The sequence below is a fragment of the Mastigoproctus giganteus genome, chromosome 3, assembly GCF_048544385.1.
Source record: "Mastigoproctus giganteus isolate SK-2022 chromosome 3, ASM4854438v1, whole genome shotgun sequence".
NCBI lineage: Eukaryota > Metazoa > Arthropoda > Arachnida > Uropygi > Thelyphonidae > Mastigoproctus > Mastigoproctus giganteus.
In genome coordinates, this window is record NC_143577.1 from 119,827,228 (window position 1) to 119,849,500 (window position 22,273).

The following is a 22,273-nucleotide window of genomic DNA, read 5'->3' on the forward strand; positions in this document are numbered from 1 at the left end:
TGATTGCCAGTCTCAAATGTCACACCAAAGATCAAAACAGAAAAACACCTTCAGAAAAACTAAAGCCACTACATCTCAAGCTTCCAGCCAAAATTCATCAAACACAGAACATAACTAATGCAGATAAATCACAGTTACTCAAATAAAAATACAATATCACAATTATTTCCACTAAAGACCGAATTTTTGTTTCTAGGCTTGGACCCGCCACTAAATCTGAAGATCTTATCAACTTAATTAAGGAAGAATATGGTTTCAGTGTGGACGTTCGTTCTCTGAAGACATGATGCCCCATCTACTCATCTTTTATAATAACATGCCTTCCATCGCAAACAGAAAAAGTGCTGAATCTAAGCTCCCGCTTATCAGGGGCTCTAGTAAAACACTTCATGGACAGACTGCCAAGGAAGTCCAAAATCTCTTCTCGAAATGCATAGCAATCAGTGGCCCTGCTATCTGCATATACAATGCTCTCCTCTCGTCACAGAATCCCCAGATCTCAGCTGTTTGGTGTTTACCTTCAGAATTGAAGGAGTATAATTAGTAACCTAAACCATTTTAGAGCAATCCAAGGCATATTTATGAAATTTGCTTGCTCACTGAAACCTGGCTCTGCATAGATTGATGACCAGGAGATTATAGATGGGCAATAAATAATCCATAGAAAAGACAGAGTGGCTATTATACATTCTAACCATATACTCTGTGAAATTGCATCAAATTTTGCAAATACTGAATCACTATATTGCCCGCTCCATTTTGGGAAGTTAAAAGTTTTATTAATATTAATTTATTTTGCAACTTGCAACTCCCTTAACTAATATTGACCTTCAGTACTTGCTGGAAAACTAGCTGGAATCTATCTTCCTGCTAATTCAATCTGTTAACATAGCAATGGTTTTGGGTGATTTTAACTGTCAACTGGCCAATTTAGGATCTTGTTCTTCAACACTGCAGACCAGGTCTCTCTTTAATGTACTTCACAGTTATGGTCTTGAACAAGTTTGCAATTTTCCAACCAGAGAAAATGCCTACCTTGACCTAATATTCTCCTTTACTCATGTAGAGGTTCGCAAAGACAATCCTATATTCCACTCGGATCATTTGCCAATCACTTTTTACATCACTGTGAGTTCTCATAACTTCCAATACAGCTCCCGTTCTCCACGATTCAATTTCAGAATGGCTGACTGGCCTCTGCTCAACCTAGATCTAAGCAATATGGACAAGCAGCTCTTTGATGCTGTTGATGGCATCAATGTGCTCGCCAATAACCTGATTAACTGTGTTGACTCAGTTATGTTTGACATTGTTCCTCAATCCCATCTGGTGCCTCCGTAGCCAGGTGGGCAGGAGTGGCAGTGCGTAGCACACGCTTCTTGATTAGACCGGGGTTCGAGCCCGTGACCACCAAATACGGAGGATGCGGAAAGGTCAGGGAATGACCACCGCATATCCCCGGAGCAATATGGCCTTAGTTGCTAATGCTCCTAAAAACCAAATAACAAACAAACAAACAATCCCATCTGATGGTACACTCTACCTACCCACACTGGTACAACAGTGAACTAATACATAAAATTAAATCCAAAGAATTCTACAGAAACGAGTGTAAGCAATCAGGTGACAGTCAATACTACAAAACATTCGGCCAACTCTGCAAAGAAGTGAAAACACTCATATTAAAATATTACAATAAGTATACAGAGTCAATTCAGGATAGTCTACTTACTCACAGAAATATTAAACCATTCTTAAATTTCATGAAGCACCAGTAGAAAGTTACAACTCCATAATGCATATGGAATTCTCTTATCAGAGGAATTCAGTATTGCTCAAGAGTTTGCCAAACATTTTTCTAGAATCCAAACAAATGATACATTGAGACCTGCCTCATTTCCTGACTTCACACCTGTTAAAGATGATATCCTCATCAACCTCTTTATCAGATGAAGACTTAAAGTCAACATTAAAAAGCATAAAAAATGACTATACTAGAGGTCCAGATGACATTTCTGGCTTATTTTGAAAAATGGCTGTCACTACCTTAAAACACCTCATACTTCTGATCTTTAACTTGTCTTTCAGACTGGGGAAGTATCCTAAGCATTTTAAGCAGGTTAATATAGTTCCAATTTTCAAAAACGGTGATAAAAATGATGTAACTGATTACAGACCCACATCTTTGCAAAACAGCCTGGCTAAACTCTTCGACACAGTAGTACACAAACATCTTTCGAATCCTTCAGGCCTTTCATTGATCAGAATCAACATGGTTTCTGCAGTGGCAAGTCAGTAGTCACAATTTGCTTCCTTTCTGGCAATACACGTCCAAAGTTCTTGATTACAACCTTCAAGTTGATGCAGTCTACAGAGATATATCTAAGGCATTTGATAAAGTGCTGCACGAACAGCTTCTGTAAAAACTTAAGCTATATGGTATCTGCTATGGAGCTATATTACGCATCATTCCTTGAGCGTTATCGTCAATCAAGTGAACTCGGACCACTGTATACCACTAAGTGGAGTACTTCAAGGCTTCCCCCCCCCCCAGGTCCTCTACTTTTCATTATTTTCACAAATGATCTTCCTTATTTCATCTGAACCTCCAATATTCAAGTTGCCTATGCAGATGATCTTAAGGTCTACTCAGCAGTGAAGGAAACTACTGATTCTCAAGAGCTTCAATGCACCCTCAATAAATTCTCTCTCTGTGGCTAGCTCTGATTGGCTTGTCTGCTAACTCCTTGAAGTGCAAAGAGATTTCCATATGCAGATCTCCATAACTAATAAGTATGGAGTACACTTGTGATCATCGAACGTTAGCAACTTTTGATGATCACAAAGAGAGTCCCCCAAGTTGCTAACTTGGTCAACTTTCGTGACCAAGTTAGCAACTTGGGGGACTCTCTTCTCCAACAATGCTTAATTTGATGCCCATGTCCTTAAAATCACCAGCAAAGCATTCAAAACACTGGGATTTATCAAATGGAACACTTACAAATTCAAAAACTACAGATATGCTGTTATCCTTTATAAAACTATTGTTCTGCCAATCCTTGAATTTGGCTCACCCATCTGGAACCCTCACACAAAGACTTTGATTAACAAAATTGAAGCAGTCCGAAAAATTTTTTGCAGATAACACCTTACGTTCTGCAATCCTCTATTTTATCACACAGAGTACTATGAATCGTTGTGCAATTACTTTCATCTGAGGCCTCTGTGCACTAGTAGAGTTATTGCCGACCAAAGTAATCACTGAAGCATCTGATATCCTTAGCAAAATCAACTTAAATGCTCCTTGTAGACGAGTCAGGAACCCTACACTGTTTCGCCTTGACTCTGCGACCACAGACTTTATGAAGTCTGTGGTCCCAGAGTCATTGATTCTGTTCAGTGGACTGAACAGAATCAGCAAATGACTCTCTCATTTACTTTTTTGACAACTCCCAATCACTGAAGAACTCCATCCACAAGTTTACCTCTTCTCCTGAACTACAAAATGACTAGTTCTCATCTAATTATTGTAGTTTATTATTATTATTTGTTTTTCTATTCTCCAATTAATTAATTAATTTATTATTTGTTTTACCAGTAACTTAATGCATACCTCTTCTGTACATATGATTTTAATGTCTGAATCTATATCAATGTTTATCTTATTGCTGGATTCCTTATTATTGTTATCAACTCTGTTCACTGTTCTGCTCTCACATACACTGTTAATGGTTACCTGTTGTGTATCTTGTTATTAATAAAAATAAAAACTTTGTGGTTCTAAACTGGGGAGGTGGAGAATGAAAAAGACATGGGAGTGCAGCCAGATAAGAAGTTCTCTGAGTAGCGCAGATGGGTTGCCAGAGCAGGTCATGGAGTTTTGTCAATGATATATAGGAATTTTGCTAGCAGAGAGAATGAAGTGATTATCCCTTTGTACACGGCAATAGTCAGGCCACACCTTGAGTACTGCATACAGGTCTGGAGGCCTCATTCTAGGAAGAATGTAGAGTTGCTAGAATGAGTACAGAGAAGGGCAAAAAGATTGGTGAGAGGAACAAAGGGGTGCTCTTACGAAGAAAGGCTTAAGTTCTGCAGGTTGCAGCACCTGCAAGTGATCTGGTTGAAGTGTATAAGGTCTTGAATGATTTGAGCAGGCTCAATGCTGACAGGATACTTCTGCTTGCTCTGATTAAGAACATGAGGGGGCATAGATTCAAACTGAGAAAAGACAGTTGTAGGAGAAATGTGTGGACGATTGCCTTCAGCCAGGGGGTGGCTGATTGTTGGAACAGACTTTCATCTATTGTTGCAGAAGTTGATAGCTTAAATAAATTTAAGGCTGAACTAGACAAATTCTTGGAGTGGCCAGATGGGTGAATGTTTTTTTTTTTTTTTTTTTGGCTGATGCTATATAAGCTTGCTTTCTTGCATTATATGCCTCAACTAATGTGAATGCTAATACTAAAAGTGCATGCCATGGTATAATTACATCAAAATATAGTATTGGAAAAAAAAAAAAAAAAAAGTCAAAGTATAATTAAAGCTATTAGTGGGGGGGGATATATAGACAGCCAGCATGTAATTTGAGATTGACATGACAGAGACCCTGAAAATAATTACATGAAACTAAAGCTAAAACAAAAATGAACAAAATAAATAAAACGAATAACAAAACTAAAACTAGAACAAAGCCCACTGTTGAGAGCAGACAAAGGCTAATGGTGGAAACGTATATAAATTTAATATTATACAGTTTATAGGACAAAGTATAGCATTTAGCTAATCAAAAGTGAAAATAGGTAGGTAATTAGGATAGCTATGGATATTCCTGCCCTTGTATTGCATCAATAGCCCAGAGTGTGGAAAAAATATAGTTTAAGGAAAGTGAAAAGTATTTGACTGAAGAATATAAAGTTCTGGCTCGGGTTATCCGGGAGCGTGATTCCCGTGTGTGCTAGTAACAGTCCTGGACATCCCATGGTCAGGTAAACATGGAGAACAATCTTGAAATTATGCATTCTTCAAATTCTTCTTCCAATAATTCAAACAAATGACAGCTGTGTTTATTGTGGCACCATCTTTTTTGGAAGCATGCATTGTTAATTTCATCACTGTTTAGCAGGCTGAAACACTCAGAATTAATAGTTTTGGCAAAAAATACTGGACCAATAATAGGCCTTTTTGAAACCCCAACCAAATGATAACTTTGTCTGAGTGTAAAGATACTAGAATTATGTGTGGATTTCCTGAACACCACAGGTATATGTTTTGTGTGTTGACATGGCTTCAGAGGTGAAACCAAGCTTTCATTGATAGAATGTCACATCCAAAATATCCTCTTCATTTTGAGCAATAAAATTAGTAAGCCACTCAGTGTAATTTAACCTCTTTTTAATAATGAAACTTTCAGTTCTTGTATGGCTGACACATTATAAGGAAACAACTTCAGTTCCTTCATAACAGCTTTCTAAGCCGAATTGCAGCTCTGTCTCCAGGACTATGATTTAGTATTAGTATTAGACATATAGTGCAATGAGGCCACAGGCCAAATTTTGCACTTCCCTCCTCATGTGTTTAACTATCCAGTTGATCTTCGAATTTCATTTCCTCAACTACTAGCAGAGGCAACAGGATTTTGACAACTCACTCACTAGGAGAAAATTTTCTACAATCTAATTTTAAAGACCCTCCCCTGCAATTTGAATTTATGGCCCCTAGTTCTGTAATTTTTTATAACAGTGAAAATTTTATCTTTATTCATTTTACTAATCCTTCTCAGAGCTTAATAAACCAAAATCAGGTCCCCTCTAAGGAGCCTGATTGCGAAACTTGGTAGCCCACATAATCAGTCTTTCCTCATCTGGTCTTCACTTTCATTTTGGTGATCTCAGCATACACGTTGCCCATCTTTGGAACCTTGAAAGAAGCTCAATATCTTTTATTTTAGATGAGGGCTCAATATTCGGAGTATTCTAAGTGTGTTGTCTTACATTTGTCTTATACCATGGGATTGTGACCTCTTTATCTCTACAGGACATTGTCAGTAGTTGGATCCCTAATTAATGAAAGTTGCAAAAACAGGAGACAGCCAAAGAAGCTGGGGCCCTAAAGGGCTAGGGCACGGAGGCAACTGCCTTGCCTGCCTACATGGTAGCTACACCACTGGCTATTGTCCAATAAACCATGGGGGGCTTCCTATTTACACCGTCCAGAGAACTTCATATCCACCTATATCATAACTCCCAGATCCCTTTCTTCCTCTACAGTTTTTAATAATTTAACCCCACCAAGTGTTTAAGTTATTTTTGGGTTGCTATTCCCCAAGTGAATTATTAGACATGTGTGTGATAAGTGAACTAATTGTAATAAGTGAACTAATTAGACATGTGACAGAGAAGAAAAATGCATGGCATACATAAAAATTAACATGTGACACAGAAGCCTATGATAGATATAAGCTGATCCATAACCAAGTTACAAAAGAGGTAAGGCAGGCGAAGGCAGATTATGAGAAATCTTTGGCAAAGGATGCAAAGAAAAACAGCAAAGAGTTCTTTACTTATGTAAACTCTAGAAGGAAGGGGATGAATCAGTTTGATCCACTTGATATCGATGGCTCAACTGTTGATGATCCTGCTCAGGTAGCTAACAAACTAAATGAGTATGTTGCATCTACATTCACACACGAGGAGTTATTCTTGGAGGGGAATGTCGGAGGTGTATTCAACTCTGGCAGTAAGCTAGATAATCTTGTAATAACTGAGAGTAAAGTGGGGGAGAAATTATTGAAGATAAACATAAGAAAGGCATCTGGGGTGGATGGAATCTATCCAGTTATAATAAAGGAGGCAGCAAAGGAAGTAAGCAAACCCTTAGCCATAATTATGAGAGCTTCTCTGGACTCAGGGGAGGTACCCATGGACTGGAGATGTGAAATTGTGACCCCAATCCACAAAGGAGGATCAAAGGGAGACAGGTAATTACAGACCTGTTAGTTTAACTTCTGTTCCAGAGAAATTAATGGAGGCATTAGTTAAAGAGGTTAAAGAAACATTGCAGGATCATCAAGACAAGACTTCAGTTATAGCTTGGACACAGCATGGGTTTGTTAAGGGGAAGTCGTTTGACTAATTTGATTGGATACTATGATGTAGTCACAAAGGAACTGGATGCAAAGAATATCTTTGATATCATATATTTGGATCTTAGAAAGGCCTTTGATACTGTTGCACATGGAAGACTGCTGCACAAATTGGAGCAGTGTGGCATTGGAGGCAAATTGCTGCTATGGATAAAGGGATGTTTAAGTGGGAGAAGACAGAGAGTGGTAATCAATGGACACTGCTCATCGTGGACTAATGTTATTAGTGGAGTCCCTCAGGGTTTAGTGTTGGGTCCATTATTGTTTTCTGTATTTATAAATGATATTGATGATGATAAATCAGGCTTAATGTCCAAGCCTGTGGACGATACGAAGGGTGTTAGGGTTGCTAATGACACTAATGACAGTACACTGCTGCAACAGGATCTAGAAAAGTTGAGCAGATGGGCTGAGAGGTGGCAAATGAAGTTTAACGTTGACAAATGTAAAGTACTACATATGGGAAGCAGTAATCCCAGAGTAACGTATCAACTCTGTGGTACTACACTGACAGTGGTAGAGAATGAAAAAAACCTGGGGGTAATTGTGCAGGCAGATATGAAGTTTTTTGAGCAGTGCAGACAGTCTGTAAGAGTAGCTCATGGTGTCTTGTCAATGATATACAGGAATTTTTCTAGCAGGGATAACGAGGTGATTATTCCCTTGTATAAGGCAATGGTCAGGCCACACCTTTAGCTGTATACAGGTCTGGTGGCCTCATTTTAAGAAAGATGTAGAGCTGTTGGAACGAGTACAGAGAAGGGCAACAAGATCAGTGAATGGAACAAAGGGTTGCTCTTACGAAGAAAGGCTTAAGGTTTGGAAATTACAGTGTCTGGAGACTAGGCACCTGCGAGGTGATCTGATTGAGGTGTATAAAGCCTAGAATAGTTTTAGCATGCTCAGTGCTAATGGGATTCTTCCTCTTGCTCAGAATAATCACCTGAGAGGGCATAAATTGAAATTGAGGAAAGACGGTTGTAGGATAGTTGTGTGGAAGTTTGCCTTTAGCCAGCGGATGGTTGATTGCTGGAACAAACTTCCATCTGTCATTATAGAAGTTGATAGCTTAAATAGATTCAAGGCAGAACTTGACAAACATTTGGAGCCAGGGGATGGGTGAAATAAGGGATTTTTTTTTTTTTTTGGCTGATTCTATATAAGCTTGCTTTCTTGCATCATGCACCCTTGCTAATGTTAATGCTAAAATGTAAGATCTTTCATTTTCTGCATTAAAACATACCTACCACATTTCTGACCATTCCTGAAACCTGTTCAAATTATCCTAAAGGACTGTTGCTTGGCATTATCACTGACAACTCTCCCAATCTTTATCATCATCATTATTCCAAGGGCCAAGCCTGTCGCCATAGAGATCTTTTTTCTCCACTCAACCCTCATTTGGGCTTTTTGTTTTGCAGTTCATTCTTGTGAATCAGAGCAGGTCATCAAGTGGTGTGATTCTTGGTAGTGCTCTGCTTTTTTTCCCCCTCAAGCTGTCTTAGTATGTCATTTGATCATTATGCCTCAAGAGATATCCTAGGAACTGCATCTTCCTCTTTATTATGATTTCTTGATTGTTCTTTGCTCCTCAGCTACTCTGAGAACCTCTTTATTCATCTTTTTGTCTCTCCAGTTGATTTTCATCAAGGCTCCCCAGAAAAACATCTCAAATGCTTCAATTCACTTCCAGTCTGTTGCTGTTATTGGCCACATTTCACATCCATACAGCAATATACTCCATACATATGTTTTCACAAACCTCTTCCTCTTTTCTTTGTTTATCCTGCTTACAATAAATGTTTTTTCACTATTGTAATTCTTCTTTTTATTTTATTACTACTAGCCATGTAGTGCAAGGAAGCCTGAGGCTTATGCTGCACCAGCTAAAAAAAATTTTGAGTTACCCTGAGTGTGTGTGTGTGTGAGAGAGAGAGAGAGAGAGAGAGAGAGAGAGAGAGAGAGAGAGAGAGAGAGGGGTGTGAGTCACTGGGGTTAGACTTGGTTATCGGGAGTGTTTCAGGAGTACACACTGCGATCACTGCTACCTAGTGGTTCTTTTATCTGCAAATTCTTGATGCATGAATAATCACTACTGATAATTCGGATCAAGAATATTTCTTTCTCTTTTTGCTCTCTTACATGCAGCTGTAGAAAACAGTCATCTAATAAATCAACAAAAGTCTTGCAAGTCTGAGAGTGACAACCCACAAGTTTCAGTCAGTATCTGTAAATTTAAAATCCTCTATTATAAGACATTTTGATTTACTGGCTCACTCTATTTTTTTATACAGATGATCACTGTACTTCTCAGAGTCATTAGGCCTATAACACACTCTTACTCTTGTTCTTGCTTTTTTGTTCTTGATCTCAATCTGCAAAATAAACTTTTATTAGTTACCTGCATAGACTTGAGCTGTGTGATACAAATTGGGGGTCACAAAATGGCTTATTGTTTGTTACAGCTTTAATGAGTTCATATTTCAACCAGTGTTTGAGCATGGGCTCTTATTTCATTATTCTGGATAAAGTACCACAGCTGGTAGTTCCCAGATTTTGGCTGGATATGATGAGCAATCAAGCAGCAAAGTCAACAAATAGGGAATGGCCTTTGTTACTGGCTCAGAGTGCGACTGCCATATCAAAAAAATAACAAAGCAGAATGGCAAGTAAAATTTGCAATAAAAATTTACCAACAATTACTAAAGGCAACCTTTAGGCATAGATACATAACACCAGTGGCTGGCTGTAGAATGTAAAGCACATAATAATAAAAAAAAAAAAAAAAAAAAAAAAACACAGCATAAACTTGATATTAATCATCAGTATTCATTTTTCTGGAAGTTTAAAACTGACAAAAAAAAAAGAAAACTCGGGGTAACTGTCAAGTCAGATATGAAGTTCTTTGAGCAATACAGATAGGTTGCTATGACAGCCCCTGGGGATTTGTCAATGATACAGGGGAATTTAGCCAGAGATAAGGCAGTAATTATTCAATTATATAAGGTAATGGTAAGTCCACATCTTGAGTACTCTGCATACAGGTCTTGAAGCCTCTTTTTAAGGAGGATGTGGATCTGTTGAAATGGGTGCAGAAAAGAACATGAAATTAGTGGGGAGAACAAAAAACATGGGTATGCTTACTAAGAAAGACTTCAGTTCTGAAAATTGCAGTGTAGCAAAACTAGGCACCTGCAAAGAGATTTGATTGAAGTGTTTATGGCTTTGCATGGACTTAGTAAGCTAAATGATGATGGTATTTACTTTCAGCCAGAGGATAGTTGATTGTTGAAACAAACTTCATCCAGGGCTGTGGAAGAGGGTAGTCTGAATAAATTTAAGAAGGAATTCGACAAATTATTAGATGATGTTTGGAAAGTTGATGTGGGAAGTGATTTTTTTCATCATCATCATTCTACTCTTCTGTTTGGCATGTGTTGAGTCCCTATTTAGATCTCGTCCTCCATTGTTGTCGATTTCTTGAATCTTGCATCATTTGTTGATAACTCTGAAAGCCTGTGTTTTCCTTTAAGCATTTGAACCAGCCTCTTTTGGGTCTTTCTGGTGGTCTCATCTCCAATTCTTCCTGTCAGTACTACATTAGGCAGCCTGTGTTATTTCATCTGGTTCACATGTCCAAACCACTGAAGTTGTTTTTTGTAGATCTGCTCTATTATTCTGTGTTCAAAATTTAGATCTCTCCTTACTTGTTCATTACTTTTATGTTCTCTCCAATTTGTTTTATTGATTTTCCTTAGACATCTCATTTCAAATGACATTATTTTTTGCCTTTCTTTCTTATTTATTCTCCAATTCTCTGATCCATAAGTTGCTGTGGGTATGATGACAGTTTCATATAGTTTAATTTTTAGACTATTTGATATTTTATTGCTCTTCCATATGTTTTTGAGTTTGTTCATGTTTGTCCATCCGATGTTCAGTCTGTGATTAATTTGGTCAATATTACTTAGGCTTCTAGATATTAAAGAGCCCAGGTATACAAATTTTTGTACTTGTTCTATTTGTTGATTTTGAATGTTTATTTTTATGTCTTCTATGTTTTTTCCTATTTGCATTACTTTGGTTTTATTTATATTAATATTAATCCCATAATTGTTGCTTGCTTTTTCGATGTTTGTTAATATTTCCTTTAATTGTTCTTTGGTTTCTGTTAAAATCACAATATCATCTACATATTTTATGTGGTTTATATTTTTTTCCATTTATTACTGTGCCTCTTTTTTCTTCAATTGATTTCATTAGTTCTTCTAGGTAGATATTAAATATATAGAAGATAAAGGGCATCCCTGCATGACTCCTTCCTCTATTTCAAATTTCTCTGTTTTAAGGTTGTTGAATTTTACTATTGCTCTTGTATTTTTGTAGAAATTATTTACAAACATGATGATTATTTCATGATCAAGTGGGATTTTATGTAGTTGCTTCATTAAATTTTCTCTGTTTACAGAATCAAATGCCTGCCTGAAATCGATGAAGCACAGATAAAGAGGTTTCTTCTTATTCCAATATTTTTCTGCAATGATGTTTAGTGTGAATATCTGGTGTATTGTTGATCTGCCTTTTCTAAATCCTGCTTGTTCTTCCCCTATTGTTTTAGGGGATATATTTTAAGTATCCTATTTTGTAAGATCCTTATAAATATTTTATATATATATGGTTTAAAGGGGTAATGGGTCTATAATTCAGACAATTTTCTTTATCTCCTTTTTTGTGTATAGGTACTATTATTCCACTTTTCCAGTCTTCTGATATATCACCTGTAAATAAAATTAGATTAAACAATTGTGTGAGGTGTTTTAACATTGCATCGCCTTTGAATTTCCATAGTTCTGCTTGGATACCATCATTTCTGGGTGCCTTGTCATTCTTCATTTGGCTAATTGCTTTCTGAACTTCTTCCTTTGTTATCTAAGGGGCTTTATCTCTTCTATTATCTAAGAGTGTTTTTTCTTTCCCCTTCGAACAGGGTTTGGTAATATTCTTTCCATATTTTTTTAATTTCTTGCGTGCCTGTTTTTATATTTCATTGTCAGTATTTTCGGGATGTATGTTTCAGGGAGTTCATTTATAATCGAGTAAGTTGTTTTAGAGTCACGACGTTTATTTGCCTCTTCACACTATTTTGCTTTGTCTTCCAACCATTTCCTTTTAGCAGCTTTACATAGGTTCTCTATTTTGTTTTTTAGGGCTTTATATTTTTCCCTTTTGTCTTTACTATTTTCTTTGTTTAGGAGGTTTTTCGTTTGTCTTTTTTCCGTCCATACATCTAAAATATCTGCTGTAATCCAAGGATTATTTGGTTTTGGTTTTGTTCCCAAAGTTTCTAGGGCTGCATCGTTAGTCAATTGTTTGGTTTTCTCCCATATATTTTCCACAGATAATGAATAGTTTATATCTTTAAATTTTTCTTGTAGTGTTTTCCAATAAATTTCCTTTTATTTTATCAATAAATTTCCAATATTTTATGTTTTCCAATAAATTTCCAATATTTTATGTTTTCCAATAAATTTCCAATATTTTATCTTCTTCAAATTGTGATATATTTAATGTTGCTCTATCGTTCTTTGGCTTCGTATTTTTAAATTTCCATTTAATTGTTGCTGCTAGCAGTTCATGGTTGGTGTCAAAATATGTACATCTAAGAGTTTAAACATTTTGAATAGATGATTTCCAGTTATTTATTAAAATGCAGTCGATACAGTTTTTTTGTATTTCCATCTGGTGATGTCTATGTATACTTATGTTGAGATCTGTGGTAGAACAGTGTGTTGGTGATGAGTAGTTTATTTTCTTTCCAGAAGTTCAAGAGTTCTTCTCCTCGCTCATTTCTATTTCCTATCCGGAACTTTCCTAATATGTCACTAAAATCTGTCGAAAAGCCTCCAACTTTTGCGTTAAAGTCTCCTATTATTATTAAAATATCTTTTTGGTTTGTATTATCTATGGTTTCTTGTAAGTCTGAATACAATGCAGCTGTCTCTGTATCATCATGTAGTTGTAGTAGTAGTAGTAGTAGTAGTAGTGGCATTTGATGCAAGAAAGCAAGTGTATGAGCTTATGCAGCATCAGCCAAAAAAAAAAAAAAAAAATCACACCATTCTCTCCAAATGCTTGTCCAGTTCCTCCTTAAATTTATTTAACCTATCAACTTCCACAACGACAGATGGAAGTTTGTTCCAGCAATTAACAACTTGCTGGCTAAAGGCAAATTTCCACACATCTATTCTACATCTGTCTTTTCTTAATTTGAATTTATGCCCCCTTAGGTTCGTAATCTGAACAAGTGGAAGGATCCCATCAGAATTCAGCGTGCTCAACCCATTCAAGGCCTTATACACCTCAATCAGCTCACCGTGCAGGTGCCTAGTCTTCAGCCACTGCAATTTGCAGAACTTAAGCCTCTCCTGGTAAGAGGATCCCTTCATTCCCCTCACCAATCTTGTTGCCCTTCTCTGTACACGCTCAGGCAAATCTACATCCTTCCTAAAACGAGGCCTCCAGACCAGTACGCAGTACTCAATGGTCAGCGACCATTGCCTTATACAGAGGGACAATCATCTCCTTTTCCCTGCTAGCAAACTTCCTATATATCATTGACAAAACCCCATGGCCTGCCCTGGCAGCCTGTCTGCATTACTCAGAAAACTTCATATCTGACTGTACAATTACTCCCAGGTCTTTTTCATTTTCTACCACCTTAAGTGTAGTACTACACAGTTGGTATGTTTCTCTGGGGTTACTTATTATTATTAATAGCCATATGGTGCAAAGAAGCCTGAGGCTTATGCTGCACCGGCATAAAAAAAAAAAAAAAAAAATTCCCTATTACCCTGAGAGAGAGAGAGAGAGAGAGAGAGAGAGAGAGAGAGAGAGAGAGAGAGAGAGAGAAGTAGAAAGAAATCACCAAGAAAGAGAAGAATGATGATATCCAGTTCAAGACCCTTGGTGTGCCAAGCCCATACTCCCCAGATGTGAGCCCCTTATGCAGTACTTTGCATTTGCCAAGGTTAAACTTCAGTTGCCACTTCTTAGCCCAACTGCCCAAATTATCTAGATTCTGTTGCAGTAGCACACTGCCATTACTTCATTAACAACCCTGCCAAACTTTGTATCATCTGCGAACTTCGACACTAAGCCTGATATACCTTCATCAATATCATTGATAAATACACAAAACGACAGAGGACCCAACACCGAACCCTGTGGGACTCCACTAATAACATTAGTCCACGAAGAGCAGCACCCATTAATTACCACCCTCTGTCTTCTCCCACTCAACCATCCTTTTATCCATTGTAGCAACTTACCCTTAATCCCATTCTGCTCCAATTTGTACAATAGTCCTCCATGTGCAACAGTGTCAAAAGCTTTCCTGAAATCCAAATATATGATATCAAAATTATTTTTTGCATCCAGTTCCTTTGTAACCACATCATAATATCCTATCAAATTTGTCAGACAAGACTTTCCCTTAACAAACTCACGCAGTGTCTGAATTATTGCTGCAGTCTTGTCTAGATGATTCAGTAATGCATCTTTAACCAGTGACTCCATTATTTTACCTGGAACAGAAGTTAAACTAACTGGTCTGTAATTACTCGTGTCACCCTTCGATCCCTCTTTGTGAACTGGTGATACATTTGAACACCTATGGTCCATGGGGGACCTCCCCTGAGTCCAAGGAAACTCTCACGATTATGTCTAAGGGTTTGCTTACTTCCTTTGCTGCCTCCTTTAATATAATTGGATAGATCCCATCCACCCCAGGTGCTTTTCTTATGTTTAACTTCAACAATTTCTCCTCCACTTTGGTCTCAGTTATTACAAAATCATTTAACTCTCTGTTAGAGTTTGATAAACATCTGGCCCTTTCTTCCTTGAATAACTCCTCATGTGTGAATGTAGATGCAAAATACTCAATTCAGTTTGTTTGCTATCTGAGCAGGATCATCAACAGTCGAACCATCGATATCAAGTGGATCAATCAGATTCATCCCCTTCCTTTTAGAGTTTATATAAGTAAAGAAATCCTTGCTGTTTTTCTTAGCAACTTTTTCCAAAGATTTCTCGTAATTTGCCTTTGCCTGCCTAACCTCCTTTGTGACCTGATTACAGACTAGCTTATATCTGCCATAGCTTCTGAGTCGCTTGATAATTTATATGCATCCCATGCATTTTCTTCTCTGTCACGAGTCTCATTAGTTCATTTGATAACCATTTAGGCCTAAACCTTGAACAATATTTCTTAATAGGTATGAAACTTTTAGTAGCATCCACGATTAATTCCTTGAATGCTTCCCACTTAAAATTTACTGTTGGTAACATCGTCAGTTGTTCCCACTGTACTCAATGTGAGGAGTCTGGGGCATATAACTAGATTATTTTTATAAAGATTCCTTTTTCTTTACCTTTTATTCTTAAAATTATCATTCTTGAGCTGTGTGGGTGAATTTCTATTATCGAATTTAATAATATTAAATTTTTTTGTTTCATATTGACATGTATAGTATCTTATGTAGGACGGCACCTGAACGAAAGTTCAACTCCGTCTTCGTACACTGTGATGGTTACAGAAAGCACTGTAACAGGCCAGAAATGTGTGTAACGTTATGTTCGTGCAGTGTGTGTGTTGTTGTGTTGTTTAGTTGTTTCTGGCCGTTTTGTCACCAGGCAGGCGATCACCTGGAAAGCCTGCCCAGTGTCCGTCTACACCACGGGGAGGTAGGCCACAACTGCGCAAGAACCATGGCCAACCTCAACAGTCATGTACTGAATGTCCAAAGAGGATTTGGAGCCATTCAAAAGAACCCCGCGCCAGCAAGCCGGCAACAGCGCGCGCGCGCGCGCACACACACACACACACACACTCCCAGGAGAAAGGACAGCAGAAGACGAAGAAATAAGGATGAGAATAGCATAAAGTAAAAAAAAAATAAAAATAAAATAAAATCTTTATCCATTTCTTGCCCACATCTGTATGCAGTGCTGCCCAAAGTGGTCCACAAAGAGAAAAGGTGTATTGTCAAACAGAAGTTGTAATGTCATTCAATCATGATCGGCAGGAACAAGTTCTAGATATAATTCTGAATTCTGTTAATCTGGAGTGGTGTCAGAAGTCTCTGGTAGATGACGGTATCACTGAGCAGAGGTTTAGTTGAAGAGAGTCTTGATAAAGGATGAGTCAGAGAAGTGCAGCATCTGTCAAAATCTTTGTGTGTTCTTGAAAGCCACAACAATTTTGTATATGACGTCATCAGGACGACGAGGCAGCGCACAGTTGTATTATGATTTATGATGCATTTTCAGTTTCATTTCTTGAATTAACATTGAGGTTGAGAGCCTTCCTGCGATTAAAAGCAGCATTGCAGAAGGTTTGAAGGGCCTGGAAATTGTTGACAGAAATGAGTATCTTCTCACCTCCGGGACACAAGTTTGGTACTGTTGCCTTAAGAGCCGATCTTAGATCATCGTAAATGGAGCATTCAAAAAGTACGTGAGGAGAGTCTTCCGGTAGCCCACATCGACAGGAGACTGTATTGGAAAGTCTGAATTGGTAGAGTTTTGCGTTAAGCGAACCATGCCCAGTTAGTATGTAGGAGGTAAACAGTGAGGGTGAAAACCATTTTCTGGTGGATGATGCAAGTAGTGCAGTTACGTCGGGAACGAAGTTTTTGGTGATAGCTCCTTTTTCGGTAGAATTCCATCTATTCTGCCAGGTATTCACTAACAAATTCCAGCATCTGGTTCGCTCAGTTTTGGGATCAGTCTGAGGGTTAACAATGATTCCCTGAAATTCCACGGAAATGCCTTTGCGGATGTAAAAGCAAAGCCCTCTAAACACAACATGCAAGTCAAGTGGTATGGTGCCTGCAAGAGTCTGTAAAGCTGGAGTTGATACTGTTCGGCAAACGTGAAGTAGGCTGAGGAGAAAGCAACGTTGAATAGTGGATAACTTGGTTTGTACTGTTTTGAGTGCAGTACGTCTAAACCAAAGGCTGGCAGCGTAGGTTGTAATTGGGATTATGGCAGCATTGTAAAATAGATGTAGGGTTTTAGTGTTCAGTCCCCAGTCATGTCTGGTAATTTGGAGCAGCATCGCGGTAAAACTCTTAACTTTGACAGACAGATGTTGAATATGCTCAGTAAAGGAAAAGCGGTCGTCGATGATGACTCCTAAAAATTTGGTGCTTCGGACAAGTGGAAGTGATTTCTTGTCAAGTTTTACAACTGGTGGTCTGCGATAGTCTAATTTGTGTTTAAAAATCATGATCTTCGATTTTGTTGGGGATAATTTTAATTTGTTCTTAGAGGACCAGGACGATAGTTCAAAGAGTACTTTATTGGCATAGAGTTCTAATTCAGATCTTGAGTTTCCATTCACTAAAATGATAATGTCATCTGCATACGCAAGTTGTCGCACATTTTGAAATTCAGGAGTCCTAAGCAGCCAATCATCGAGAACTAGGTTCCAAATCAAGGGACCTAAAATAGATCCTTGGGGGCAACCACGGGAGACAGATCTGTTAATCTTCGTGCTTTTAGTGATGACGGTGACGGTGCGATCAGCAAAATAGTTTCTGACAAGTTTATAAAGCTGAAGAGAGCAGTGATTGGAACGGAGTCTGCTGAGGGCACTTTCCCACCATAAATTATCAAAAGCGCCCTCAAAATCGATAAAGATTGCCATAACGTACTTGGAAGTGGAGCAGTCAATGAGGTGGTGGAGTTCTAATAAGGCGTCTTCGCATCCAAGCCCTTGCCTAAATCCGTATTGAAGAGAGGATGTGGAGCTTGTGGCTCCCTGCAGTGTGGTTATTTTATTGGCAATTAATCTCTCTAACACTTTTCCCAGGTGAGAGAGCAAGGCTATGGGGCGGTAGGATCTCGCATTATCTAGTGGCTTACCAGGTTTATGTAAAATCTTAAGAATGGCGTGTTTCCACGGTTTGGGAAACGTTCCAGGTTAATTTTATTTCTTTAGTTTTCTTTTTTTTTTTTTTTTTTTTTGGCTGATGCTGTATAAGCATGCTTCCTTACATCTCTTGCCAATATTAATATTAGCACTAAAAAAATAATAAAAACAAGAAACTAGACCAAAAAAATAAGCAAGAATTTTAAACACACATAAAATGATAATTGTCAAATGCCACTGCACTGCATTCTTACTTGTTTAAATTTAGGCATATATATTTATTTTTATCATAAAGGATACATTCAAGATCTGAACAACCACTATCTAATCTTTCTCTGATTTGCTGAACCTCAGAATGTAAGCCATGCTGTTCAAACAGATCTTCCTAATGAAACACAAATAAAGCATTATTGCATTTTAAAATATATGAAAGCACAAACAAGTTCATACATACATAGCCAAAGAGATATCTGAAAACACTTGAATTTCAAATTAAGGTTTTTTTTTTTTTTTTTCATAAAAATAGTCTAAGGATTGTTTTAAATTTTCAGAGCACAAAATGGCTTATTTTTGATGTTTTTAAAATAAACAATGCAAGTACTAACCAAGATAACCTTTCAAATTTCCCAATCTGAAAATTTTATATTCCTCCCCACCCAAAGGAACAGATTTAATATTTTTCTACCAACTAGCACTAAATTAAGATTTCCTCAATGTTTCCATATAAGAATTAGCATATTCTTCATTCTTATACAATAAACTCTCAATAACTCATGGTTGAAGGAAGAATAAATACATTTTGAGTTATTAAAAATTTGGCTCATTCAATTTAATATTAGCATTAGAAGAGACATTTGAGGCAAGAAAGCAAACATATATATATATATATTTTTTTTTTATGTAAACCCCAAACACGAGAGGTATTAGAATCTATACTACTTAGTACCGTTCTTGGGTTGGAGGTTGAGAAGACAAAAGAAGATATTTGTTGACGAACTTCTGTACACTGTAATTTTCAGGAAATACGTATGAAGGAAGGTTGTTCCAGAAAATGGCAGTTGAATGAATAAATGAGGAAGATGAAAAGTCGGTTCTGTGAGTTTGAAGATGGACAGTAAATGGATGTTGGCTGGTGGCTGCAAGTGTTTGGACTGTTTTGAAAGAGAGAGAGCAGGAATTATAGAAGCCAATTCAGAAGAACAGTGCCCATGGAAGTATATGGCTGCTGTTCAGTGTGCACGTGCCAATTAATGCTCTGTTAATTTCAGTATAAATTAGTGATTTTAACTTGTGCTACAGCTTCGATTTTCTGCATAACAAGGTTCTTAAGGCCGAAGAACAATATGGCGAGGTTTGTTTCTTGATATTATGGATACATTCGTGTGTGTAAACGCGTTAATTATTCAACGTCAGCGATAATGTGTCTGCTCAATACGGCCGTAACGGAGGAAGACGGTATGGCCACCGTACAGTGAGGACGTTTGTATCATCGCTCGTACATTTTGGATTAAATATGTGTCTTAAGTTTAGTTTAGTGTCCAAATTGAGTTCTCCCGTGAAGATAAACAACAGTGGATACCAATGGTGAGAAACTTTTAGCATTCTACTGAGTATTTAGTTAGATCTCAGCGTTATTTATCTGTTTCCTTTGTTGCCAGACCACACTGGTCATCATGTGGCTGACAGAAGGGAAATAGAGAGCTAGCCAATATAATGTGGCTGGCACGCTGATATCTGGCCCCTGACTGGGTTGGAAACCTTCCCCTTGTGTGACAATATATTGCCTGCAACAACAATTGCGAATGATTTACGAGAAAATTATGCTCAAAAATGTATATTAACGTATGCATCTGATTTCCCCCCCCCCACCTTCTTCCACGAACTGACCATGGATAAGTGTAAACTCTCGACCAGTGTGATCTGTGCCAAAACAGACTTCGGAATCGTGATTGGCACCTCTGCAAACCCCCAAAGAAAGTAGTCCCGTCTCTATACCTGCTTTTTTTTTTTTTTTTTAACTTTTGTTCTCCCCCCAACACACGTGACAGGAGGGAATCCCCAAAATTTTGCTGGTCCACTGAGAGCCGTCTAATCTAGCTACGGACTTGTAGTAGGCGACATTCAACTGCCGTTCACGAACCTCTTCACGTGAAACAACGAAATTCTGGATAATCCGAATCGGCCTGCTGATTCGGAACTCACTAGACGTGGAAGGAAAAGCTGACAAAACTAAAGAAATCATGCAGCAGAGTCAAAACAACAATCCCATCATCACTGAACAGAAAGAAGAAGTGGATGATCCCTGTTCTGGGGCCCCCCAGACAGGGAAAAGGAAAAACAGGAAGACAATGCCTAAGTTTGAGAGGGGGGATGCGCTCCCAGACTGAACCAAAGGAAACACAAGAAAACCCTACAAGTCAAAAGGAGGCCAGCGAAGATAAGCAACAAGAGCCACCCCTGGATCCCACCTTGCCAGAGGGCACAGTATACGAAAAATCACTGTTCCTTAAAACTGCCCTGGAAACCCTGTTCAAGGAACAAACCAACAGGGTAATCACTGGGGTTAGAGCACAAATAGCGAACCTATGAAACAAGTTGGACACACTCTTGATAGAGACATACGTCGAGAGCGAGAGAGTAAACGCAAGGCTCCAGGCATACTTTGACTGTGGGGCAAACCAAATGCCACAGCGTGCACCCACCTACACCCAAACGCTGAGGAACAACCTGGCACAACCACCAGTGCAACTACCAACAAAAGGGCCCCAGGCAAGGAGGAAGCCCTTACTCAAGACGCCGAACTTGGTGGTCCTTCGACCGACCAAAATGGACAGCACCCAAACAAGCGAAGAGCTCAAGACCATGGTGATGAGGGAACTAAAGGAGGACCTCAAAATCGCCAAAATCAAGTTGATAAGAAAGACCCGCAATGTCGGGCTCATAACAGAGACCGACTCAATGGAAGATGTCCAAGCAATAATCACAAATCCAAAAATTGCCACCCTTGGACTCTCAGCTGAACCGCCAAGGAGGAAGGGACCTTCCATCACAATATACGATGTGGACAAAGAAATATCACCCAGCCAACTGACCACGGAAATAATTACTAGAAACCTCAGAGATATTCCTCCAGAACTGCAGAACCAAAACCTAGTGCAACCCAGGTACTTGACAAACTCAAGAACAGGGACGAAAAAGAACTGGGTCGTTGAGCTGGCCCCAGCAACATGGCAGGTGTTGAAAAACCACACAAGGTTATATATTGAATGGAGTTCCCACCGGTTCAGGGAGCACGTAGCCGTTCCAAAATGTTTCAGGTGTTGCAAATTTGGACACACCACACATACGTGCAACCAGATGGCACCCACCTGTGGCCACTGCTCTGGAAAAGGCCACGAATTCAAAAATTGCCCCAACAAAGATCAGGACCCAACACGCAAACTGCAAGTCCTTAAAACTGGAACATTCCCACTCCATCAGGGACCCCAAGTGCCCAACATACTTAAAGGCCAAGAGTTCATGCCAAAACAGAATCGACTATGGAGAGGCACAATAAAAGATATAACACCTCCAAGATTACTATCATACAGAAAAACGCGCAAAGGGCCAGAACAACTTCGAATTAAAGCAGACGAGATTGGTGCAGATATCTTAATACTACAGGAGCCATATACCCATACAAAACGGGTGCGCGGCTACCCAATGACCTTTAAAATAGTCCAGACTGAGGAAGACACACCGTGGGCTGCAGTTGCAGTGCGCAATCCCAATTACACCATCACCAAGATCAGCCAAATATGCACGACTTGGGCTGCATGTGCCCACATTCTAACTCCATTGGGCCCCCTCTACGTGGTGGCGCTCTACTGCAGACCAGGGGAAGACATTTCCTTTGCCACCAGGTACCTGCAGATGCTACTAGACACACTTCCGAACCAGAGGATTATTGTTGGAGCGGATGTAAACTGCCGTTCTCCGGCCTGGCGTAGTCTGATCCCAAACAGATGAGGAGCTGGAAATGGGCAGCTCCTGGAAGACTACCTGACAAATTTATCGTTTGTGGTTCTAAACCAACCCCACCACCTTCCTACATTTTGTAACACTCTGTGGGAGGCCACAATTGATGTCACTGTGGCCACTGGAAACATTGTCAGATACATCACAGACTGGAAGGTCCAAGACTCTTGGACAACGTC

The 22,273-nt window shown here is 38.7% G+C and overlaps 1 protein-coding gene across 1 annotated transcript in view; it reads right to left on the bottom strand.

The window, feature by feature from the left end:
* The window catches only part of Ocrl (Oculocerebrorenal syndrome of Lowe), a 529,958-nt gene that overhangs the window by 62,063 nt on the left and 445,622 nt on the right, over positions 1 to 22,273 (bottom strand). The window contains exon 23 of the mRNA XM_090369405.1: positions 18,378 to 18,462. Coding sequence (XP_090225531.1) covers positions 18,378 to 18,462 — 85 coding nt within the window. The remainder of the gene's footprint in view (positions 1 to 18,377; positions 18,463 to 22,273) is intronic.